This window comes from Meleagris gallopavo, chromosome 19 (assembly GCF_000146605.3).
Source record: "Meleagris gallopavo isolate NT-WF06-2002-E0010 breed Aviagen turkey brand Nicholas breeding stock chromosome 19, Turkey_5.1, whole genome shotgun sequence".
Classification (NCBI taxonomy): Eukaryota; Metazoa; Chordata; class Aves; order Galliformes; family Phasianidae; genus Meleagris; species Meleagris gallopavo.
The window spans coordinates 2,164,983-2,188,962 of NC_015029.2; the positions used below are offsets into that span (position 1 = coordinate 2,164,983).

The following is a 23,980-nucleotide window of genomic DNA, read 5'->3' on the forward strand; positions in this document are numbered from 1 at the left end:
TTGGTGCTTGCTTTGTAGGGAACTAATGCAAGAAACTGAGTGCTAACTTATCTCCTTCCTCCTCTTGTTAGCAAGCAGCAGAACTCCTCCAAATCGAAGTCGGTTTGGGAGCAGCGAACCAGCCAGATCCGGATGCACAATTTCCGAGCCAGCTGTGAGGCTCTGTACAATGAACTGGACCCTGAGGAGCGGGTGCGCTACGCCACGACCCTACACATCCGTCCAGACATGAAGACCCACTTGGATCGGCCACTGGTAGTGGAGCCAAGGGGTGAAGGGAGGAACAACATCAGCAAGCTGAGCCCTGTGGATGTGCAGGAGGTGGAGCAGACCAAGATCAGCTCTAGCGATGGAGCAGAAGCTCCTCGGAAGCATCACCGGCATCGGGATAAGGAGAAATTGGGAGAGCAAGAGAAAGGTGATATGACCAAAGATGAGAATGGGGAATCTGGCATCAACAATAAGGAGGAGAGGCACAGGCAGCACAGAAGCCGCAGCAAGGAAGTGGAAGGGGGCAGCAAGGAAGGGAAAAGTGAGCGTATCAGGGGTCAGGAAGGAGGGAAGAGGCACCATCGCCGGGGGTCGGTGGAAGAAGGCGCTGAAAAGGAGCACCGGAGGCACCGCACGCACCGGCACTCTGCAGAACGGCAAGGCAAGGAGGGCAATGGGACCATCAACGGGGCCAGGAGCGAGCGGCGGACCCGGCACCGTGGAGGCTCGAGGTCTGGGAACCGGGAAGGAGAGCCTGGCTCCAAGGGTGAGAATGGAGAGGAGCCTCACAGACGGCACCGGTTCAGGAGCAGGGCGTTGTCGACGTACGATTCGGTGGAGAAGGAGAACAGGGAGAAGGAAGGGGAGACTGCTGAGAAGGAGCACCAGAATCATCAGCCCAAGTAAGTGAGCGACTGCAGGTGCTCCTGTGCCAGCTCAGGGCCATGAGACCCCAAATGCCTTCCACAAATCAGCTTATTTCCCCTCTATGTGGCACTCCTGCCGTTCCTGCTGTACTCGCACCAGTTACCACTATAATCTGCAGTTCCATTTTCCATAAATCAATTGTAATCACGTAGATTGTCATTAAGGTTGGAAAAGATCAATAAGATCATCAAGTCCAACCATCAGTCCGTCATAGACAGAGGCTCACAAAGATGATTTTCATCCATGCTTGCCCATAGAGTGCTTCAGGTTTCAGAAATGAATTATCCTTGGTGTCAGTGCCAACAGATATACCAGGACATGACACAGAGCAGAGAATTTCACAGCCTTTGAAGGAAGCTGATGTTTGAGTGACACACCTTTATGGGACATTCAGTCCGGCTTATGGTCCTCTAGGTTTTCTCTTTGTCATTGTTGAACCTATGGGTTGCGTCACCAGCTGCTACAGCACTTGGCTACTAGCGAAATGGGTTCTTCCATTAAGAACAATGATGTATCCCATGCTGTTTAATTTTTATGTAAGTCACGTGAGAAAAATAGTATTGGTGAGGCATTTAGAGTAGTTAATAAAGAAGGACAGATTGCCTTTTCAGCTTTATTAATTTGATGGAAAGAAATTGCACTGGGATTCCTTAGAATAGAGTTCATGTCACCATGGAGAGCTGTGAGTGGCACTGAGATAATCATTTTCCTGTCTATATTATCTTCTTTTCAGATGGGTTTCAAAACACTTTGCATAGTGTTTCATTTGATCATGTGCTCACTGAAATATAGTCACTGCTGCGGAGGAAAAGCTGCAGAAGCCATTTATGACAACGTTACAGAGTGGTTTAGGACTGGAAAAGAGAATCACCACATTTAAATAGGGCCTCGGGAGAACATTAAGCAGCAGAATGTCAGACTTGATTCAGAAAGCAGCTGATGCTGGAGAGCTAATGTCACTGCTGCATGCAAGTGCCATGTGTCCTTACTCAGGGAACACAGTTGTGAATCTCGTTAATTAGAATAAAGTTGCTTTCAGTGGCACAGTTTCTCTTAATGCTGTATTTGGATGTTGCTTCAGGTCTCAGAGGAAAAGGTCACACCTTGTGCTTCCAGGAGGTTTTCCCGCAGCCTGTGAATTTTCTGCAAAGGACTTCTATGTAGAGAACAGTCTAGGAAAATCTAGCAGGAGCTGCAGCATATGTTCTATGAATCTTTGTCAGAGCGTATTTAATAACATCCGCTCTTCTGCCTTAGGGAGAATCAGTGTGAGATTGAGGCCAGTGGGAGTGTGAGCATCCCGGTGCACACCCTTCCCAGCACCTATCTGCAGAAAGTGCCGGAGCAGCCAGAAGATGCTGACAACCAGAAGAACGTGACACGCATGATTCAGCCGCCTCTGGACAAAACCACCACTGTGAACATCCCTGTCACCATCACTGCCCCGCCAGGAGAAACCACCGTCATACCCAGTGAGTGCTTTGTCCCCCTGCCATTTCTTATTATTGTCCTTTCCCAGAGCCATAGTTCTATAGGGGCAGCTTCACGCTGTTTTGCAGACAGACCCCATATCCAGACACATGCTGACCAGCCTGTGGCTCATCCCAAGCTGTGCAGGCATGGCATGAAGTCCCAAGAGCTGAGGCTCTACGTGCTTTTTCATTGTCAGCCACACAAGATTTAACCTGTTGTCTCTTCTTTTTTTTTCTCAACTGGTGGTTTTACTCTATTGCAATACTGAGTTCCCATCAATCAAAGTTTATCAGAGTCTTTCCACCCTGGCCATTTCCTGTGTATCTAGCTTGAGATACAGCAAGGGATTGATTGAACGTGTCACTCACACACAGTGAAATGTCATTTTGTTGCAAAATAAAAGGTAATAAAAAAACCCTCCTTCTAAGGCATTATAAGTGGGTGAGGGTTTTGGATACCAGCTCCTGTGAATTAAGAGAAGTGAATCAGTCTGTCTGAGAAAAGCATTCGCGTTTTGAAATGTCTTCCAGTTCATATATTGAACATTATTTTAAGTAAATAATCTTATAAACCCACTGCAAGTAAACTTATAATGGAAATTATAGAATGTATTTCCAACCTTTTGGGACTGAGATTCAGAGTGATCTTCTAAAATGGAGTTGTGTAAGTTAAAAGCCTGATGTGAGGTGGAATATGACACTTTTGTACACGGGGAGCGATGCCAAAACTGAGGTGCACAATGCAGACATGGAACCTGCTGATCCAAGAAGTACTTTCCAACTCTTAGCCCAAATATTACCAAAGCTCATCTATGAGTTTGTTCTTTTACATTCTGCAAAGCCAATCCTGCTACTCATCTTTGGGAAAAGGTTCAGAATCATGAGGTTGGTCAGACTCGTTGCCTTTTTTTCTTTCCAAAGATACCCAGCTGATCTCTCCATAGTGGCTTATGATACTTGGGATGGGCTCTCCATCCCCAGTTTGGCAGCTCTTGTACAAATAAATGCAAGGTTTCTTTGTCTGCTCTGGGCATCTTCATTTCCTGCCCATTTCTGCTATATTGCTCACCAGTACAGCGGTTAAGAAATATAATTGCAGTACTGTAGTAAATAGCAGAGATAATAATCAAATGATTGTTCATCACATTTAATCAACATATTCAAAGCTGTTTTCTATCCCAGCTGCATTGTTTGCATATCCAGCTGTTGCCGGCAGCCTGCTCTGTGCAGAGAGGAGATACATTTTTAACTCTTTCATTTCTGTTTCCTTTAATTCATGTTTCAGTGAACAACGTTGAGTTTGAAAGTAAAGCAGAAGAGAAGAAGGACGTTGATGACTTGACAAAAAATGGGCCTAAACCAATCTTGCCTTACAGTTCCATGTTCATCCTAAGTCCTACGAACCCGTAAGTCCTTTGGCTCTTAAATGGTGCTCGTGGGTTACGTGTACTTCAAGCATGGGTATTCAGACAAACATCATTAGCTCAATCTTCATCTCTGCCTATCAAAAGCACTGGAAAATCAAATAAAAGCTCGTGGAGGCTGCAAACCAGATACTGCTGTTCAGCTCAGCTTTATTAGGAGAATCAATTGCCAGTAAAGGGAAACGATGACGGTTTAGGCAGACCCTAACTATGGGCAGTTATTTTTTCAGCTGTAGATCACTGCAGGAAATGTGGCTGCCAATGATGAGAGCGATGGGCAGCACTGGGGAAGATGTTTCCAGGAGATACAGGGGGTGGTTCTGATGGCAGTTGATCCTTGTAGGATCGTCTGCTGGAATTCCTATTTTTTTCATTCTATTACTCCCACATCACCAAAAACTTTGAACTGGAAATACATGAATATTTTTTTTTTTTCTTCATTTTCTAAGGCTGAGAGTACAGCTTGTGGGATCTGCTGGGATTACAGCATTTCTTCTGCTTCAGGCATCTCTGCCTCACGGGGAGCTTTGTACGCAAAGGCTGTAAATAGAGAATGTGTCGCTTTGAAGGGCTGCAGGACTAGACAAGTGCAGCGGGGGTTGTGATAATTGTAGCATAAAGGCCTATGAGTCACTTAAAGCAGTAACTTAGGGCAACAGAGGCTGTTTGAAACTTCTGCCAACCCAGATATCTGCCGGGAGCAGATGTGACTGTTTCTCTCTGGTCTGGGTAGACGTGTTGCATATCTTAGTTGCTGTTCTCTGAGGTTGTCCTCTGCATGCTCAGGTTCTAGAAGTAGGCTCAGACCCTTCCTGTGGCAAACTGATTAAAGAGAACAGTGGTTGACTCTCTGCTCTCCCAATGAGACATCCTGGATGCCTGTGTAGTCAGTGGAACAAAGAGGGGCTGCTCCACGTGCTCATCTTTGACATCAGAAATGCTTCTGTGGTGGCAGCTGTGGTCTGGCAGGCTGAATCTCTCCTTTAAATGCAAGTACCCACAAAGTAATTCAGCCTACGCCACTGCCCAGGGAGGTTGTGGATGCCCCATCCCTGGAGGCATTCAAGGCCAGGCTGGATGTGGCTCTGGGCAGCCTGGTCTGCTGGTTGGTGACCCTGCACATAGCAGGGGGGTTGAATCTACATGATCTTTGAGGTCCTTTTCAACCCAGGCCATTCTATGATTCTGTGATTCACTGCCTGCTCCAGGGTCATACATTCTGCTTGTGCAGCTGTATCAGTGGGGAAGTCTGGAGACTCTCAATGCCAGGTGGAAGAGAGGGAGAATGACCCAAACTGCTGCTAATCAAATCTCCGAAGGAAATGAACTGAAGACAAGAGCCCCTTTTGTGTGAGATCCGTGAAAGAGATGGTTGTTCTTTTTGGTTTTCTCCAGCCACCTGCCAGTGAACCCTCAGTTATCTTCTGGATAACTGAGCTGAAAGTGCAGAAGGCTTTCCCTTATCAGAATGCTGCGATCATGCTGTACTATTTCAAATAATTTCCTTTGAATTTGTCTAAAATGCTGCTAATAGGAGGGAGAGCATTAGCTGGGGTGCACTCATAGTGCAGCAGAAAATTAAGATGTCTGAGATAGACTTGAATTATGGAGATTGGACCCTGTCTGGTTGGGTAAGGAAGCAGTATTTCCCTGTTATTTAGGAACTCAGGTCTTTTTTGTTGTGACATGACCACCAAAAACGAGTGTTAGCTACAAAGGTGTTGCTAAAGGTAGCAATCTCTACCTCCTGAGAGCAGAAGGTGGGCATCCCCAGGTCAAGAAGGGTCTGAGTTGAGCAGCAGACAGCGCTGACAAAAAAACAGAAAAACTTTGTCATCTGCTTCATGTGATTGCCTTTTCTCACCTCGTCCTGCGCCTCGTGTTCCAGGGTTTGGCAGCAGTTGAGTTTTCTTGTTTATATCTCTTGTTCTCCACACCAGAAATTCTACAAAAAGACTATTTAAAAAAAAAAAGTTGCCTGGAAGAGAGGTATTATAACACAGGACCCAAAATAAATAGCAAGACGAAGTCCCAGCTCTAGGAATGCCAGCAATTTGCTTCTCTTTCTCTGGGCAAGACACAAACCCAACTGGATGCCCCTAGATGTGGTGGCTGCTGATTAGTTCTCTAGAGAGGTCTCTCTGCTTTCTGGCTTGGGAAGATTTTCACCCCATCTATTTCTAACTAGCTCCCTTCCAAACCCCATGGGGGATACATGACCCAGGTCCTGGCAGAAGGTGAAAGACGTTTGGGAAACATTAATGAGATGTACCACTTTCCAAGTGCCACCCACCCTTTTAAAACACACGTGCATTATGGTGGTTTCTCCAGCACCACTGGAGGTTTACTCATACTTCTGCTTTCTCATCACTTGTTGTGAATGATGAAGATCTAAAAATAAAGATGTTATTTCTGTGATGAATTGAGTTTGATACGTGAATTACAATTACAAACGTTGTTGAAAATGTTTTCATTTGTAGGATTCATAGAGAACATAGATGATAACCCTCTACTGTCAAGGAATAGAGTAAGGAGTCGAGGAAACCACAGCATTTTCCTTCGTGTTGCTTCATATCAAATCTGTACCCTTGATATTTGTAATTCTTTTTCATTCTGCATCCATTACTAATCTAGAGAAAAGGAAGATGTAAGTCGGTGTGAAAAGTAAAATCTGACTCTTCAGACATTTGGTTAGAGAAAATGCAATACAGTAACTGAATTACATCTTCCATAACAAGGCTGTTGGTTAGTTGCATGCGTAATTTGATTTTTGACAGAACTGAAGACCTGTGTTCAATGGACATAGGTAGAGTTCTCTGCATTTGCTGTGAAGTGTTTGTAAATTAGCTGAAATATGTGAATAGTTTTGCTTTGCTTAGAAAATGAAGCATTTGTTACTTTTCTCGGACACCATTTATGAACCAGAAGATTAAACTCATCAAATATATTATGTTAAAGCATTTGTCCAGCGTATGAGGAATGGCTTAGAATAAAGTGCAGGCAGAGGTGCTGTGCAGAAGAGAGCTTATGAGAACTAACAGTCACAGTTACAGTGCCAGATTCAGCTGAGGGTCTCAAAGTATATAAAACACCAATTTCAAAGGGATTATTTGATATTAGAAGGATTTCGAAACGGGTTTTGAACTCACAGGACTTCCTTCTGTGAGTTCAAAGTGAGTAGGTTTGAAGGGTGTATAATTTCTCTTTCAGGCATCCAGACTTGATTTCTTTCTTCTGATAGCGCTCTTGTGATAGGTGCACATCACTGCTTTGCAGAAGGAGCAGTACAGAGATGTTAAATGCTTTACCATAAATCTCACCGCAGAACTGTTGCAAACTTGAGATTAAAGCTGTTATTCCTGCTTTATATTCTCTTATCGTTATTGTGATAAGAATCCTAAAGATGTTCTTGTTGAACACTGTCCTTCTGCCACCGTGCTGTACTTACTGCCGCGGGGCACTGCTTCCAGCACCTGCAGCATTCCTCCACGTGCTTCTGTCGTTCCAGGATCCGCCGTCTGTTCCACTACATCGTCAACCTGCGCTACTTCGAGATGGTCATCCTCATCGTCATTGCTCTCAGCAGCATTGCCCTGGCAGCAGAAGACCCCGTCCAAGCAGAATCACCGAGGAACGATGTGAGTACTGGCCACTGTGGCCAGAATAAAGTTGTGCTTCTTCTCCCAGCAGTTATGCGTGTGCAGCTTGCGTTCCCATCTCCAAAGGAGCAGAATCTGAGGAGGCAAAAAAGTGGTATGAAAGCGGCTTGTTGCCTTGGCACAATGAGTAGAAACAGTAGAAAATCTATTTATGCGTGGGTATGAAGCCAAACTCAGAATGTTCATGTTCTGAGAAGTGGGAGTGTGGCCCCAACCAGTGCAGCATTGTTCACTGCAGCAGGGAGCGGGGCGTACCCAAGCACACCCACAGCAGAACAGGGGCACAGAGGTGGTCACAGCCTGCTATGTGGGCACCAGTGAGCATGCAGAGCTGGGGGTTAAGTTCACAAATTGCAAGATGCAGTTGCCTGATTTTTAGAATCTTCGACGTAGTTATCTGTGGTATGCAGCTGGCCTCCTGCCTTTGAGTCTTGTCAGTATCATCTTTTTCCGACGGGGATCAAGGAATCCCTATAGAGGTAATGAGCTGAAGTATCTACAAGCGATCTTTCTTCCACATCCTTAATAACTGTGCAATGAGCTCTAACAAAAGGGTTTTATCACTCTCTTATGCTCCCGATGTCTTTAATAATGTTATCATCAGTTACAGCAGAAAAACCCAGACCACTACACAGATGCTGGCAAACAAGGTTTTTAGGAAAGGATGTTCAAATATTTGGATTTGTAATATCCATTTTGCCTTATTAAACGTGCTGTGTGTGCAGGTGCACTGAAGCAACCCATGGGCACGCACTCTGTGGTCTGGCAAGGACTGGGAAAAAATACTAAGGGTTGAAACGGGATGATTTAAGTTTATGTTCAAAGTGTCCAACAGCCTCCATGAAGAGGGTATTTATCCATCAGCACTGTGTCTAGTAGACCATGGCTAAAAGAGACCTTTTACACTTTGCTCACACGCAGATCATTTCAGTGTGCAGGCTCCCCTAACACTTATTTCTTTTTCCAATTTAGGCTCTGAAGTACTTGGATTATATATTTACGGGTGTCTTTACCTTCGAGATGGTGATCAAGGTAAGAGTCTTTCCACACAAATGTTCACCTCGCCTATCAGATTCACACTCATCTATTTTTGGGAACCTGCAGAAAGAGGGTGGAGTGCAGCAGAGCTTGGTGGGGGTGTTGGTGATGAAAAGCTTTAAATCAGGAGCAGCATTCTGAAGTAGCCAATACGTAACAGATGCTTCTCTGTAGCCGCCTTCCTAATTCTTTCAGTCTCACATTTCACAGAGGAAAAGAAAGATATCTTTAGCAGCTATGGTTGTGTAAGAGGCTGAGAAAGGTGGGTGCACGATGCAGAAATGTCTGTGCGTGGCTCAGGACTCAGCAGCTGATGAACCTCACTGAGACACGTCTGCTTCTTCCATTTTCTTTTGATGCTGATCAGGAATATCTGCAGCAGCTGATGCTTGGCTTATTGAATTTCACATTGAACATTTAAATTAGAAGATCCTTAGCAGCATTTAAGGAAGAATCAGGCTCATGCAGAAGCAAGTAAGGCTGTACAGTGAGCAGCATCCTTTAGCAAGTGATCCAGAGTGGGAGTTTGCTTTGCTGCATTTGGCTGTGGGTCTTCTCATCCCCTCCTTGTGTTTCATTATAGCATCCTATTCCCAGCATTAATTCCTACTAAGCTGGTAGAACTGAGGTAGTATAAAATTAAACTATTAGCACACACACGTCTGTTCGTATAAATTAATGTGTGTCTATGAAAAGAATTTATACAACAGTTAGTGTGGTTTTCTGGCATGCATTTGGTTATAGTTTAGGTAATTTGGTTATAGTTTAGGTAAATAAATTGGCTTCAGATTTGGCTGTGACAGGGCTCTTTGTGTCCTTATGGAGATACACAGCTTGACTCAGGATCTCAAACATTGCCCTGCTGGTGTCAAACCTAGAAGGGTTTGTGAAGGGTTGTTGCTCGAGGATGTTCCTCTGTGCCTCATTAACTTTAATTTGATACTTGTTTTGCTGAAACTCGTTCTTTGGATGTGTTTTCTCCTAAGATGATTGACCTGGGGCTGTTACTCCACCCTGGCTCCTATTTCCGTGACCTGTGGAACATCTTGGACTTCATTGTGGTCAGTGGGGCCTTGGTGGCATTTGCGTTCTCGTAAGTACATTTTTCTTATCATCCAGGTTTCTTAGGGAATAAACTGCAGAGGAGGCAGGAGCTTGGAGCAGGGCTAGCTCAGGTGCAGTATTTGTGGATCAGTTCCTCAGAAAAATGTCCAGTTTTTGCTCTTTATCATCTTACAGCTGGTTGGAAAAAGATCTAAATTTGATCTCTTGAAAATTTTCCCAGCTTTGGAGTGTGTTTATTCACTATTCATTCAGAGGTTGAGCCAAGATGTTGGGGACCTTCTGGCCACCTTCTTTTCGAGGAAGCATCACAACGCTTTGTGGCAGTCATCTCTCTTCAGGCAATCATTTTAAAAATTGTCATTGCAATGGAAAAATAGTTGATAAATGGAGCTGAGAGTTCAGTGGACTTCTTACAGAACATTATTCCTAGAGTTATGGATACTTATGATTCACATTTATGATTCATATACCTTGGTATTTCCGCCCTCCTCTCTCGTTCAGCGTATTTGTATTTCCAGAGAGTTTCCCTTTAATGCTAATTGCTCCCTCTATTTATGACATTAAATAAGGTTCCACGTGCTTCTTTAGTGTCATAAAGGGTTTTATGCAGCAAACACAGATAATTTGTTTTTATAAAATGAAGATTAGTTCTTAGTTGGAACTTTTTTTCTCAGAACAAACCATAGGAAGAGCCGTGCAGGTTCCTCAGAATTTGGGGAGCTCAGAGTTGGATGCAGAAAGAAATTTACCCCCCTGCATTTCTGGGACACAGAGTCACTGTGGTGCAAAAATTTTTCCGAGAAGTTCTGTGCTTGACCAAGAACTAGGCTTTGAGAATCGGCCAGTATAATTTTCTGCTAAATTAGACTTGAATAATTACAGTGAACGATTAGCAGCCCATGTCCAAAATCCACTCACCTGTTTGTTGACACGATGATTAGTGAAGATGAAGAAATTAGCAGTGTTTTACTTGCTAATGAGAAAACCCATTCACCTTTGTCAGGGAACTGTGGAAGCATGTCTTGCTTCCTTCAGGCTGATGGTAATTTTTGGGCAGATGGCCATATCTGCTGCTCTTCTGACGTGCTTACGTGTTGCTACCAGCATAAAAGGATACTGGGGTCTTTCTGGTAGTGTTGGTCTGGAATATTTCTCAGGAGGTTTTCATTTTCTGAGGCATCAAGATCCCCTTCACATGAGAGCTGTAACATTTGTATTTTAGATCTGTTGTTCTTCATAGCAAATGCTGGATATAAAAAGTGTCTACAGTGGTTGGACTCATGCAGGCAGTAGATGAACAGGACATGGAATTTCTGGAATGATTTTTGAACCAGTTGAGGAACAGCACTTCTCCTTTACCAAGTAGAATGTATTAAAGACAGAACAGAAAAAAGCAGACCTAAAGTCATATGCATAAGTTCTTCAATCCTAGGCTTGTATTTGAGAGCAATATTTTGAATAGAGGTACTGGGGTTTGGGCTTTCTGTGCCCAATCCTACATAATTGTTTTGATCTGGGAGCAAGTTTTGCCCAATACTAGTATGTTGAAAGGGGGCTGCCATCTCATCTCTTTAGTTAGAGACTTTGCCACTATTGGTTGTCACTCATCTCATCTGAAAAAAAATGATTTCTCTGTTTTAAGGTAGGCTGTTTTGAGATATAAAGGCTGAAGAGAGAGATAAATGTTAAATAATATTAGTCACAGGTACGTAGGTTGCTCTGAAAGTAATGCCTCCTACCTATTTTTATGGAAACTACAACACGTACAAAGAGCACGATAACACTGCTTGATATAACAAATTCTCAGCTATGAAATTCCATTTTTCAACATATTCACCACCATTAGCTATGCATTTACACCAGCAATGAACAATGTCACGCTTGTAAAAATCTGTACCAGCAGAGGTGACCCCCTGTTTCACAGTTGCTTTGATGCAATCGTTCCAAGGAAAATGTTGCCCATGTGGTCCATCTTTCATCAGCCCGAACAGATGGAAGTCAGAAGGCACCAGATCAGTGGACATGGTGGGACAGTCCTACAAATATTGACAATGTGCTCCATAGTCTTCAAACTGGTATGGAGCCTGGTGTTATCATGTTGCAAGAGGAAGGTTGTCTTCTTCTCTGGCCTGACCATAGAAGTTTGAGCCTTCAGCTGATCAACAGCATTGCAATGTAATGGTCAGAGGTGATGGTTTGTCTGGGTCTCAAAATCTTGAAGAATCACACCTTACCTATCCCAAAAGACAGTGCACTTCACCTTCTGAGGGTTGTGTCTTGAACTGTTCCTTCAATGCTGAATTCATGTTGCAGCTCCATGATTGCTGTTTTGCCTGCAGTAGTGATGACATCATGTCTTGTCACTGGTAATCGTGTGATCCAGGAAACAGTCACATTCAACCTTATATCAGTCCAATAGGACCTGACAAACTTGCATGAGGTGTTATTTCTGTTCCTACACGAGCATTTGTGGGACCCATCTGGCACAAACTTTGCAACATTCCAACGTGGTCACCACCATTTCCAATGCATTGCAGCTGATATTCAGCTCCATACACAGTTACCTGCTGATTCAATCTGCTGATTCGCATAGATGAGCTGATCAAAGTGTTCTTCATTTTGCGGAGCGAGTGCTGTGCGTGGCTATCTGGAAGGTGGCTCATCACCACTGCTGAAACACACGACCACCCACCTCTCACTGTGCTGACATCTGCAGTTTGGTCTCCACAAACATTCCGCAAGTTTTGAGGAATGTCAACTGGTGCCATTTTTTTTCTGCATGGAGGAATTCAGTTCCCCCCCTTTGGTTCATACACACTTCCATGTCAGACACCATTCTGTCAGATTGCCCCTCTGCTGCCACCAGTTGCACAGCAACAAAACGTAATGGAATATTGGTGAGAAGTTTCAACCTCTACTGCTATACCACTAACATCTGCCTATGACGCCGTGGGACAGTGTAATAAAATAGGAGGCATTACTTTTGGAGCTGCCCTCATATTGGCATGCATAGCAGTGTTACCCAGTTCTATGTTTCACTGAGATTTTCCCTTTTTCCATTAGGAATTCAAACACTATAGATAGACTGGGGAAGGGATAGTGGGTAAATTCTTCTGAGCCATAAGAGCAAACATCAGGGTTTGCCTCTAAAATGTTTTCTCCTCAAAAGGATTTTATTTTGGACAAGTTATCCATTAGAATGAATAATTTTTAATCCTTTTGAGTCTTTTTGTGCGCAGGTTTCCCATTGCTCACATTGGACCATGAATATCTAACAACCCCTCATCGGCTTTTAAATAAATTACTTGTACATCCCCTGACTGTGCTTCATAATAGTGTGCCCCAAGCTGTTTCTATTTTACATGCTCTTTGAGCAATTATTGAGCAGGGATTTACAAAAGTGAATGCATAAAACCTGTCTGCCTATTTACTATCTTCCAGATTAAAGTGAGTCAAACCTATTTCTGAGGCTTGGAAAAATTTGAATTTCTTCTGTGATTTTTATTATGACTGTAACTGCTGCTACGTGCCCATATTTCAGCTGGCAGGGAGAGTGCTGACATAGGACTGAGAGAACCCTTCTGCTATCTCTGCTCTAATCTGAAAGCAGGAAATCCAGTCCTTCACGGGGAGATGGCTCGCTCTCTGTTCCTGCTGCCCAGTTATGAATACTAACAAGTGTCAGACTGTTCAGATGAAATTTGGATGGATAGCAAGCTCCTTAGCTCAACTGTGTTGTTTGGTTAAGCCAAACAGATGCACTGACCCTGCTGAATTTTGATAATCCTGAAAATGAGCTTCTGGGTAATGTTCATTGTTTTGTTAGTGGGTTTTTGCAAATACCAGAGTCCTGTCACTCATCACTGATGTCACTGTAAAAATGTACTTAATGTAGCTGTTAGTAGTTTGTGTTTGCAGGAGTATGTGATGGCCATTCAGATGGTGTGAGTTAATTTGTTCTTGACCTGTGGGTGTCCAGTCAAGGTGATGTGATGTGTCCCTGAAAACCTAGGAAAAACAGACCTACCTCCATCTGGAATATTGCAACAGACTGTTTATTTAGCCATATGAGATGGCATCAGTCACTGCTGCAAGATACATGATGTTCAGCTCAGTCTTTCAAACCAGCCTTTCTGCTTGCAGCTTTTGAAGATATTCTGTGCTTTGCTGTAGTTTAAACATTTTTGAAAGCAAGATCCCCAGTGAGATGCTGGAGAGACTAATAATACTGATGATAAAGAAAATAATGATAATAATAATGTCCTCCATTTAGCAATGCATTTCAAAGGGAAATACTTTTCTTTTTCTGGAGATAAATTTGCCACAAACACACAGACGTGTTTTAGTCTTTAGGGAAACAGAAGCAGAAGAGCTTAAAGCAAGCTAGTAAATATGTCATCCAAATTTACCAGCCCTAGGTGTAAAGCCCACTTATTCCACAGAAATAGCTGATGAATAGGAGCAGAGAGATTGCATTTTTCCATTTTTGGCACTGGAAGGGTGGCTGAGACACAGAAAGTTTCACACTACTCCCTGAAAAATCAGATGACGTTTGCCAAACGACCAAAGATATAGCTTCCCAAAGTGTCAGAGGGATGAAGGTGTATTTGCCCTGCCTACTTATAGAATCACAGAATCATTAAGGTTGGAAAAGGCTTCTAGCATCATCTAGTCCAACTGCCTACCTATCACCAACACTGCCCGTTAAGCCCTGTCTCTAAGCACCACGTCCAGAAGGGCTGAAGCTCTGGGGGGATGTGTGGGTATGGCTGCACAGCCATTCTGTTGCTTTCTTGTGTGTTTATTTTTACGACAGTGACTCGATGGGAGCGGGATGGGACGGGCCTCTCTGCCAACACGTGTCTGCAGTTGCATGGGGTGCACTGTATAGCCTTATGTTTGTCATTGACTCTGCTCTTTCTTTGTCTTCTTCTTGCTGGAATCTCTCTCTAGGAGTTTCATGGGGTAATACGTTATTCCTGTATCTTGCTGCACTGTTATGCCTGTCAAATGTGTGTACACACACCAGTGTGGAAATGGTCCATGTTACACCCATCACATCGACCTCTCTGTCACATTATTCAGTGAAAAAATTATCTTAACATTGTCTAACCCTTAACAGCTCTCATTCATTCCAATTCCCTTTAACCACAGGATAAAAGCAGACTAGAAAGCCAGGTGACAGGTGCTGCATTTGACCAGAATATCAGCAACTACAATAGGTCAGCATCAGAAATACTTGAGGGCGCCATTTAGTGGCTGCATTGCTGATGCGTGGGTTCAGAAAGATTGTTATTTCCTAATTGAAAAGGAGTGGTTTTGCTCTTGGAAAGTACGTGCTGGAGCTAAAGCAGCTTTAGGTCTCCAGGTCTGGTGACACAGCCTGGCCCTGCCTGACCTGAAAAAAGTGGGAGAGATTCTGAGAGGTCAGGAGGTGCAATTTCCAAAGGAAGAGGTATGAAAAGTGACATTTAGGTATCTGTAGGGGCTGTTTGGTCGGTGGCATAGAGCAGCTTTCCCTTGGGGACGGCAGGGGACACAGAGGGGCCTGCAGTCGCAGCACAGCCCTGGGCCAGCAGTGGGGTGCACTCCCCTGCAGCACACCAGGAGAGCTCTTTGAGGCCCCAAATTCGGGTGCTCATTTCTTCCTTCCTTCTCCCTGAGACACAGGAGAAGGCAGCTCTGAGCTCAGGCAGGGCAGGGTGACCTCCTTTCCTCCTCACTGGGGCATCCGTGCTGCCTTGGAGACCCCAGGTAGCTGCTCCAGGAAAACTGTAGCGGCCTAATGCAACCAGAACTGACGTACGCTTCGGGTTTTTTTTCTTCCTTTCTGTTTCCCTCCCTCTATAGGTCACTGGGTCTGTTTGCTGTCTGTCTTTCTCCTGCTTGTTCTTCCATAGTTCTTACGAATTTGGTAGTTTTTACAGATCTTTTCCTTCCGTACCCATTTAGTTTTGTGGTGACAGATGTGTAGTTGTGACTGCTCTGGTCAGATGTGTGCTTGCATACACCTTTTGACAGAATTTTACTTCCATCTAGACCTTTTCTTTTGGGATTTGTGGCTTTTGTACTAGCATAGTGAAAAAAAAACCATTATGGTCCAGATAACTCTTATACACAGCAAAACCATTTCTTCAGGTTCTATTTGGCTGAAATAGTTGCAAATTACATTTAATCAAAATGCAGTTTGCAAATGCTTTGATTTTGAGCACCAGGCCTTCAGAAAAGCTTTCTCTTATGGTAAAGCTCTTAGTGACAAGAAGTAAGTAAGATTCCTCAGGATCCTCTATATGACTTAGATCATAAATCCCATTAACATTTAATAAGCTCATACTCTTAATTTGCTTGGGTGTCTGAAAGAAAGAAAAATAAAAATCAACCCTTCTTAGTGTCTTTCGTTCAGGCAGAAGGAATTTCTTAGGACTGGAGCTGTCTCCCTTCACTTCCCAGCTCTCGGGGCAGTCTGCACACACTTCCTCGGGTGAGGAAAAAGCCACTTAATCCATCATGCAGCAAAGAGGAAGGATTTGCTGTCACCAGAAGGTTGGGTTAACCATCCCCCAGTATTAAATCCACAGAGGTTCTTGCTCCGTGCCTGGGGCCAGCCCTTTAATACCTGAGATGGCTCCTTCAGAGCCGAGAATTATCTCTGTTCCCATCTCAGGCTTCACTTTCCAGAGGCCTTACTGCTGCAGTTGTTATTTGACACAAATAAACAGCAGCACAGCAAATAGGATTTCAGATCTCCTGGATCAGGAATACTGGGAAGATACAGGATGGAAATTTTCCGTGGTTCAGCCTTAAACCAGTTGAGGACTGTCGAGGTTCAGTTGCTACCTGCAAGAGGTGGTGCTGCTAAGCTGGAATGTGAGTGTATTTACAAACTAGAAATGTGGCTACAAACGATCAAAGATTCAATATATTTCTGGACCAAAGTGTCCCTTCCTCTTCCTATGTGCTTCTTCTTTTCTCCTGCTGCACAACCCTCTCTCCTTTGCTTTTCTCTCACTCCTGCATCCCCCAGCTCCTACTTCTTCACTCCCTTCTGCTCTGCTTCTTGCTCAGTAGTAGTTGGTGATTTGAGAGCAAGTATGCAAAGCTGAACATGGAGTAAATCTTCATTTATCTTCAAATTTAAAGAGAAAACCAGCTTAGCTATGCTGTCTGTCTGCTTCACGCAGACTAGATTAAAGGGTCTCTGATACAAATTGAAAAAATATTCCTTTTAAATATGTAATGGCTCTTTTGCAGTATGAAATCAGTCCTGTAACTCCATGAGCATTAACACAACCACATGGACGCAAGCCCTGCGAGCAGGCAGCTTCCATCTGCTGCTGCTGCTGCTAAAATGGCCCTAAAACAGCCCTGAGAGACTGGGAGGGACAGAGCGGGTAAATCTCCATTCCTTTCTTCCTCTTCTCCATTCCTACTAAATCACGTACTGAGGCAGGTTATATTCTATGTATAGATGATTAGGACAAAACCTATTGCCTTCCAAAAATTACTTATGTCTCACTTCTAATTGTATTTCAGGACAGCAGCAGTTACAGATAATTGTGAAAAAAAGTCTGGATATGACACAGGAATGCGTGTTTCTAGGCTGCAGATTCTGGCCCAGTATTTGTACTGAGTAACACAGTCTTAGTGTTGCATTTCTGGTCTGTTAGAAGTGACCAGATTGCAAAAAGCCACTCTGCAGGGCTCGGAAATGTCGGTTTCCCACAAAAGGAGGTCATTTCTTCCCAGTCTCCATCCTTCTCCAGCACGGTGCAGAGGGCTGGCTGCTAACAGGCTGTGGGTAGGCTTTGCAGTCACTCCTTGTACATACTGTGAGGGGTCTCTGGTGTTGTTTGTGTTTGTATTGCTTTCCTGTTAGACAAACTTTGTTAGCAAGCTGAAGACTAGCGTAGGTATATCAGCATCTGCTCAACATGTTGTTCATTCCCACCTGTGTTACCCCAGTTCAGCCTCAGACCCAAACCTCCAGTCATGAGTTAAACTCTGTTAAAGATTTCCATCCCATTTTCACTTCATACTAAATGAAGGAGAATGTCCTTTTTTTTTTTTTTTTTTGCTAGTTGGATTGGAAGAATATGTAACCATGTGGGGAGGGAAATAATTCTTTTCCATTTATTTTGGAAGTGCACGGGAAAAGTAGCTCCTTTCTCCCCCTAGTTCCTCTTTAACGGTGACAAGAGTAATGGTCTCATGTCATGCACACACAAAAACTAAAAAAAATAGTGTGACTTACAGTGCCTGCATGCAGAAGTGGGGAGTTGCCCTGGTGCCGTTCCAGGCATGTAATATGCCATCATATTACATGGTCCAGCATGGGTTTGGTAGCATGTCTTCCAAAGGAGACCTGAGGGCAAGAGTATGGGCACACAGAGCAGCTCTGGTCCTGAGCACAGCACTGCCTCTCACCACTGAGTCTCCACTGATCACTGCCTGCTGGTCCCAACACAGTTTCCCTGCTAGAGAGGTACCAGAAGCACACAGAAATGTCCTCTTGTCTTCCCAAGCTGCCTAGGGCAGGGTGAGCACCCAGTGTGACCTTCTCACTTTTGAAGTGAGCCTCCCAGTGGCATCAGCCCATATGTGCTGCCCATCTGTGAGCGCTGCCAGAGGAGAGCTGGGGTAGGAAGGCCACTGGTTCCTTGGGGATGCTTAGAAGTAAGGTGGGAAGTGCTGGAGAGCATGGGAAGCTGAGTCTGGCAGTGTCTATGTGCTGCCCCAGCTTCCCTCCACACATCACAAGTGAGCGGTCACTGCAGCCCTCAGCATCCAAGGGGAGGATGGCACCCAGCACAAAAGCATGACACCTCTGGGTAGCACTGGGTGGTTTGCTAGTGTCCTGAGGACCAAACTATTCCCTCTGTTGTTCTTGTGCCTTTCATACCTTGCAGAGGAACCAAAGGCAAGGACATCAACACGATCAAGTCGCTGCGGGTTCTGCGGGTCCTCCGACCTCTGAAGACCATCAAACGGCTGCCAAAACTAAAGGTTAGAGAACAAACAACCCCAAAGCTTGCTTTCTCTGGAGGTCTGCAGCAGATCTGAGTGGAAGCTGATGGAGTTAACTTTATCCAAGCTAATTTTGTTTCTTTTATTTTGTTGCAATTCGTCTCCTTGCCAGATTTGTAAAAATAGCCATGCAGATGTTTGGCAAATGTCAACCACTTGTTAATTTTGCAAACATTGTACGCAGTTTATGAATTGTTGTGAATCCATATGAAAATCAAACTTCTAAAAAAAGAAAGGAAAAAAAGTTGCACGTAAATTAAATTACTGTTTGTACATGTGATGCTCCTAGAAATGATACACCAGAAAACAGGTTTTCCATAGTCTGTCTGAAGAGAAATGTCATTGCTGTAGGAGGAGTTCTAATCTGTTCTTCTCTTCTGTTAAAGAATATATGGTGTAGGGTTTTATAGCAGTACCCTTTCATCTCCAGAATACTAAGCTGCAAAGTGAAATAAACGTAATGTCTTGTGGTTACTTATTCAGCACCACCTCAAGAATGCTTTGAGATAGAGCCAGCCCTGGAAGGACAGTGGAAGATGTTACAAAATTTAATCATTTCTGCATTTTGAAATTCTGGAGTATCTATTATAGAATGTCTTCATGTCTCAGTAGTGCTTTCAGGCTGTTTTCTCTGAGAGATGGGGGAGAAATGAAGGATGCTTTTGCAGTGGTGAAACAATGTCTGACAATTCCTGTTTTCACATAGTGCTACATAAAAATTAGAGTTACTTATTATACAGATTTGCCTTTGTCCTTACCCTCAATTCATGCCTAAATAATTTTCATTTCATGCATTTTTATGTGTACTAAATTTACCTCACAAGATAAGGAAGTGTGGTGGTGAACAATGTAGAAAATGGTCTTTATTTGTTTAGAAAACTGAAATGCACAATGCTTGGGTCGTGCAACAGTCAAGAGCAGCTCTGTCTTACTGCAGAATGCAGAGCTTTGCTTTTTGTTGAATGACTTCCTTACTTTCAAGTCATTTTACAGAGTAATTTTACCATTTCTAAAGAAGTATTCAGAAATCTTTGTGAAGCAGAAGTCAGATTCACATGGCTTGTCTTCAGAATTCTTTTCCATTTTTTTTCCTGGATGAGATCTTGTACACAACAATCAGCAAGATTAATAGAGTGATTAGAGATACTTCCAGTGTTTTAATTTTGGGTTTCTATGTTGCATTAGGAGCATAATTCTGGGAATTATTCACTTCCATTCAGAGAAACAGAAACAGCATTGTACAAGCCCTGTGCCTAGGCAGCAATGCAGCTCCATTTCTATTATTATGACAAACTCCTCAGACTAAAATTAAGCTGCAAATTACTTGTAACAATGAATCGGTGACTAGTAACCAAATAATAAATGTATGAGAAGTTATTCACAGGGAGTTCAGAAGTGACATATGCTCACTAGATTATTCATACTTAATTTTGATAGACACTTCATTACTGTTCAAAGTATTTGGTTGTTTTGCATGTGGTATGGTTTCCTTATTATTCAAACAGTTCAAATAACAGCCAGTGAGTGGCAGATTTCATGAGGTTTTTCCCAATCCATTATGAATAAATTAAACACAAGTATGTTTTTCATTTCATAATTTGCCATGGGAATATTTGCTTAGGGCTGAAATTTCTCTGTCTTCGTTGATTTTGTGGGCAGGACCAAGAAAAAAAAAAAACAATTCAGTGGCATGCCAAACTCATCAAGCAAGCAGGAGTTGTAAGAAGGCAATGTTTTCTCCTACCAAACACTTGGTGTGTAAGCCAATGAAAGCATACACTGGTTAGGTGTTGAGTAACTGTCCTCATGTGTGGGGCAATGCTAGATGCCAGGGCAATGCACTTTGCCTTTCTTCTGACCCCTTAACCTCATTGTCTTCTTGTCCCCAGGCTGTCTTTGACTGCGTGGTGAATTCCCTGAAGAACGTCCTCAACATCCTCATTGTTTATATGCTCTTCATGTTCATCTTTGCTGTCATTGCTGTGCAGCTCTTCAAAGGCAGATTCTTCTATTGCACCGATGAGTCGAAAGAGCTGGAGAAGGATTGCAGGTATGGCAGGAGCAGGGGCTGTGGAGGGACCCCAGGGTTCCCATGGCTGTCCAGGGGCTGCATCACATGGGTATCTGCTGGGCTTGGTGAGGGCTCCTGTAAGTAAGAGCAATGCTTCTTAGAGGTGAATTTTCCCTTTTGCTTTTTTTTTGTGGCTTCTCCATTCCTACTCTTAGCTAGCAAATGATTACTCAAGGGGTTAACAGTTTAGGGGAACAGGTTCCTTCTTCCATTTAGGACTGGGTATGAATTCAAGATAAAGCACAGCAGTGATTTGGCGTGGCGTGGTTACTCTTTCTACCTGCTGCCTTTATCCTCAGAGCTTGTACAAATTAAGAAAACAGAATGAATAAATAATCAAAAGAGAATCTGTGGAGAGTTAAAGATCTCCAATTAGCTTGGAAAAGGAACTGCATTTGGCTGTTATAAAAGCCCTATCATACTTTATCCTTTGCAGCAGACTGTGGAGGTGCTTGCTTCCCCTCTATGGATGTTTTCCTTGGCCCCCAAGCCAAGCACTGTCTCTTTCTGCTCACCTGCATCACTCTCTGCTGCCACCCGTGTACCACAGGGCTCTCCATGCAGCTCTGCTTTGCAGCAAAGCTGATGCATTGCAGAAAAGTGTGGAATTGTAGAAGAATTTAGGGTGGAGGAGAACTCTCCAGATGTTGGGTCTGAGCCTCTGGCACTCAAATCAGGACCAAAAGTTAGATACAGCTTTCAAGTAGGAAACAAAGACTGCTCCCCATCAACCAGCACGGTTTTCTGTGAGGTCAGACAATTTGGGGGTCACCATGCTGTTAGCTGCCAGCTTTGCACCTCAGGCCTGGTTCTAAGGCTCCTCTAGCCTTTACCTATATTACCTATGTAATATAATACCTATGTTAACAATTTGACCTAGTGGGAGGTGTCCCTTCTCATGGCAGAGGTTGGAACTAGAAAGGCTTTAAGGTCCTTTCCAACCCGAACCATTCTGTGATTCTACAAATCCTGGGGCTGTTTCTTGGCTCTGTATAGCTGAAGTCTGTTACTAGGGCTTTCCACTGCTCTCACTGAGTTATAGCACATGACTGATTTGGTTTAACTCTCCCATTTGATCTGAATCTCTGTTGTTCCTAGGGGTCAATACCTTGACTATGAAAAAAATGAGGTGGAGGCGCAGCCCAGAGAATGGAAGAAATACGAGTTCCATTACGACAACGTGCTGTGGGCTCTGCTGACGCTTTTCACTGTCTCCACAGGAGAAGGGTGGCCAACGTGAGTACATGGGGCTGGCAGGGACCACCAGCTTTTGGTCAGAGGTAGCAGCAGCTTTCTGTGGCTCAGGAACATGTACAGAACATGTGACATGGGAAAGAAGAATAGTCAGCCAAGATTTAACTTTCCCTTGCATGAATACAGAATGAGTCAGTGAGTAGCGTTCTCAGTGCCCTATGAACTTGTACACTGATGCTTAGGCATTTTTCTCTCGGACACGCACACCTTGCTTAGGTGCACATTTTATCATGGAGATGTAAGAAAAGGAGGGGGAAAAGCATTGTGCTCAAGCTGAACGTGTACTGGATATTTGAGCCCCCAGACTGTATGTATTCTTCAACATATGACTTTATTTTGGCAGACATTTCTGCTGGGACACACAGATGGCAGTTCATGATTAGGGATCTCTATGTGGCCGGACTTTGCTGTCCTCCACATTCAGCTATTCAGTAAAATAAAGATTAAACCAGCATCAGTCTCCACTCTTCAAACCTTTACCTTCCCCTGGGTACTCAAAGACCATCAGTACCTTTCTTTCCGCTCTTATTTCATTCGTATTGACCAGAGCAGAAGAGAAGCCAGATCTGTCTATATCCTCTCCCCTCACTTGCCCAGGGTGGATATGTGGATCTGTACATAGTAAATCGCCACCACTCATCAGAATGTTGGAAACAGAGAGGGTTTCCTTAAAAATATCCTCAAGGAAAACTTCTTCCTAATCACAGAGGTGGGAAGAGGTTTGACCTGAGCATATGTGGAAAACCCGCCTTGCAAGTGAAGGCCAGTGAATGACTATCACAGTATCATTGGTGCTTCACAGTGATTTCATTGACTTTTCTTCTCTCTTTGCGCTTGCTTGCAGTGTGCTGAAGCACTCAGTGGATGCTACCTACGAGGAACAGGGTCCCAGCCCTGGCTACCGAATGGAAATGTCTATCTTTTACGTGGTGTATTTTGTTGTCTTCCCTTTTTTCTTTGTGAACATCTTTGTGGCGTTAATCATAATCACCTTCCAAGAGCAAGGAGATAAAGTGATGTCAGAATGCAGCCTAGAGAAAAATGAGGTACCCACATCTTATGGATTGAGCAGCTGCGGGAGGTGGCACCTTGGGGATTCAGAGCACTTTGATGCTGAGGGGACAATCTCTCCATCCCTGCTGCACTAGGAGGGGCTCTAGAACACGTGGTGTCATGTGCTGAATGCAAGACTTAGAGACTATAGACATCAGTCCCCTTACAGACCTTCACTTACAGGCTTTTGCATAAAAACAAAACCAGGGACAGTCCCCGAATGCTGCACTTTAGCTAAGCAGTGTCCCGTATCCCTGTGGATCACACCTCTGCTGCAAAGTGGAGATGGTGCTGATTGTTAGCTCAAGCGTGTATGTGCTTGGCAAGAAGTGTTTGGCATTTCAGTGGCTGCTCATCAGAAGTCAAAGGGAAAGTTGCTGCTGCTCCCCAGTGGAAAGTTGCCCTTACCAGCCTGTTTTTGCTTGACTGAGACAGTGTTCTCCTGCAGCAGCCAAAAGATGTCTTAGGAAGAGCGTGAGAATAGTGCAAGCACACGCGATGCTTTCCTTCTGCACTCCAGCAAACAGCACTGCTTCCAACTCAGGAACCTTGTTAGATGTGGTCTCGCTGTAGTTAGCAGCAGCTCTGTACTGTTCTTCCACAAGCGTATCCAGTTTCCTCATGAACCCAGGTAGAATTTTAGTATTTGTAAAATCCTTTGTCTGCTCTGCCTGCGGTTCCAAAAAAAAACCAACCTTCTTTTCCTTCAAAAACTGTGAAACTGGAACCTGATTTTTGATTAAAAGAGATTGCTTTTAATCAATTCTACAGTGTTTCAGCTCTATGTCTGTTTGAACAAAAAGTCCAAAATAAAGTAGAATATTTAGACATGATTTACTCACTTTTTTTTCCATCTGTATCCCTGAGATTTTCAGTATGACAAACCTGGAGGTTTTGAATTTTTATCTGTATCATGCACGAGAAATTGTTTCAGAATTGACACCATTTTAATGCACTTTTCTTCTTGTGGAAATTTCCAACTAGAGATATCTTTGATGATTC

General features: G+C 43.7%; 1 protein-coding gene across 9 annotated transcripts in view; it reads left to right on the top strand.

The window, feature by feature from the left end:
• The window catches only part of CACNA1B (calcium voltage-gated channel subunit alpha1 B), a 259,792-nt gene that overhangs the window by 191,349 nt on the left and 44,463 nt on the right, over positions 1-23,980 (top strand). For all 9 annotated transcript variants that reach the window (XM_010720794.2, XM_031556155.1, XM_031556154.1 and 6 more), the window contains 10 exons: positions 72-893; positions 2,176-2,390; positions 3,676-3,796; positions 7,323-7,452; positions 8,446-8,505; positions 9,498-9,604; positions 18,483-18,579; positions 20,490-20,650; positions 21,770-21,907; positions 22,770-22,971. In XM_010720794.2, coding sequence (XP_010719096.1) covers positions 72-893; positions 2,176-2,390; positions 3,676-3,796; positions 7,323-7,452; positions 8,446-8,505; positions 9,498-9,604; positions 18,483-18,579; positions 20,490-20,650; positions 21,770-21,907; positions 22,770-22,971 — 2,053 coding nt within the window. The remainder of the gene's footprint in view (positions 1-71; positions 894-2,175; positions 2,391-3,675; positions 3,797-7,322; positions 7,453-8,445; positions 8,506-9,497; positions 9,605-18,482; positions 18,580-20,489; positions 20,651-21,769; positions 21,908-22,769; positions 22,972-23,980) is intronic.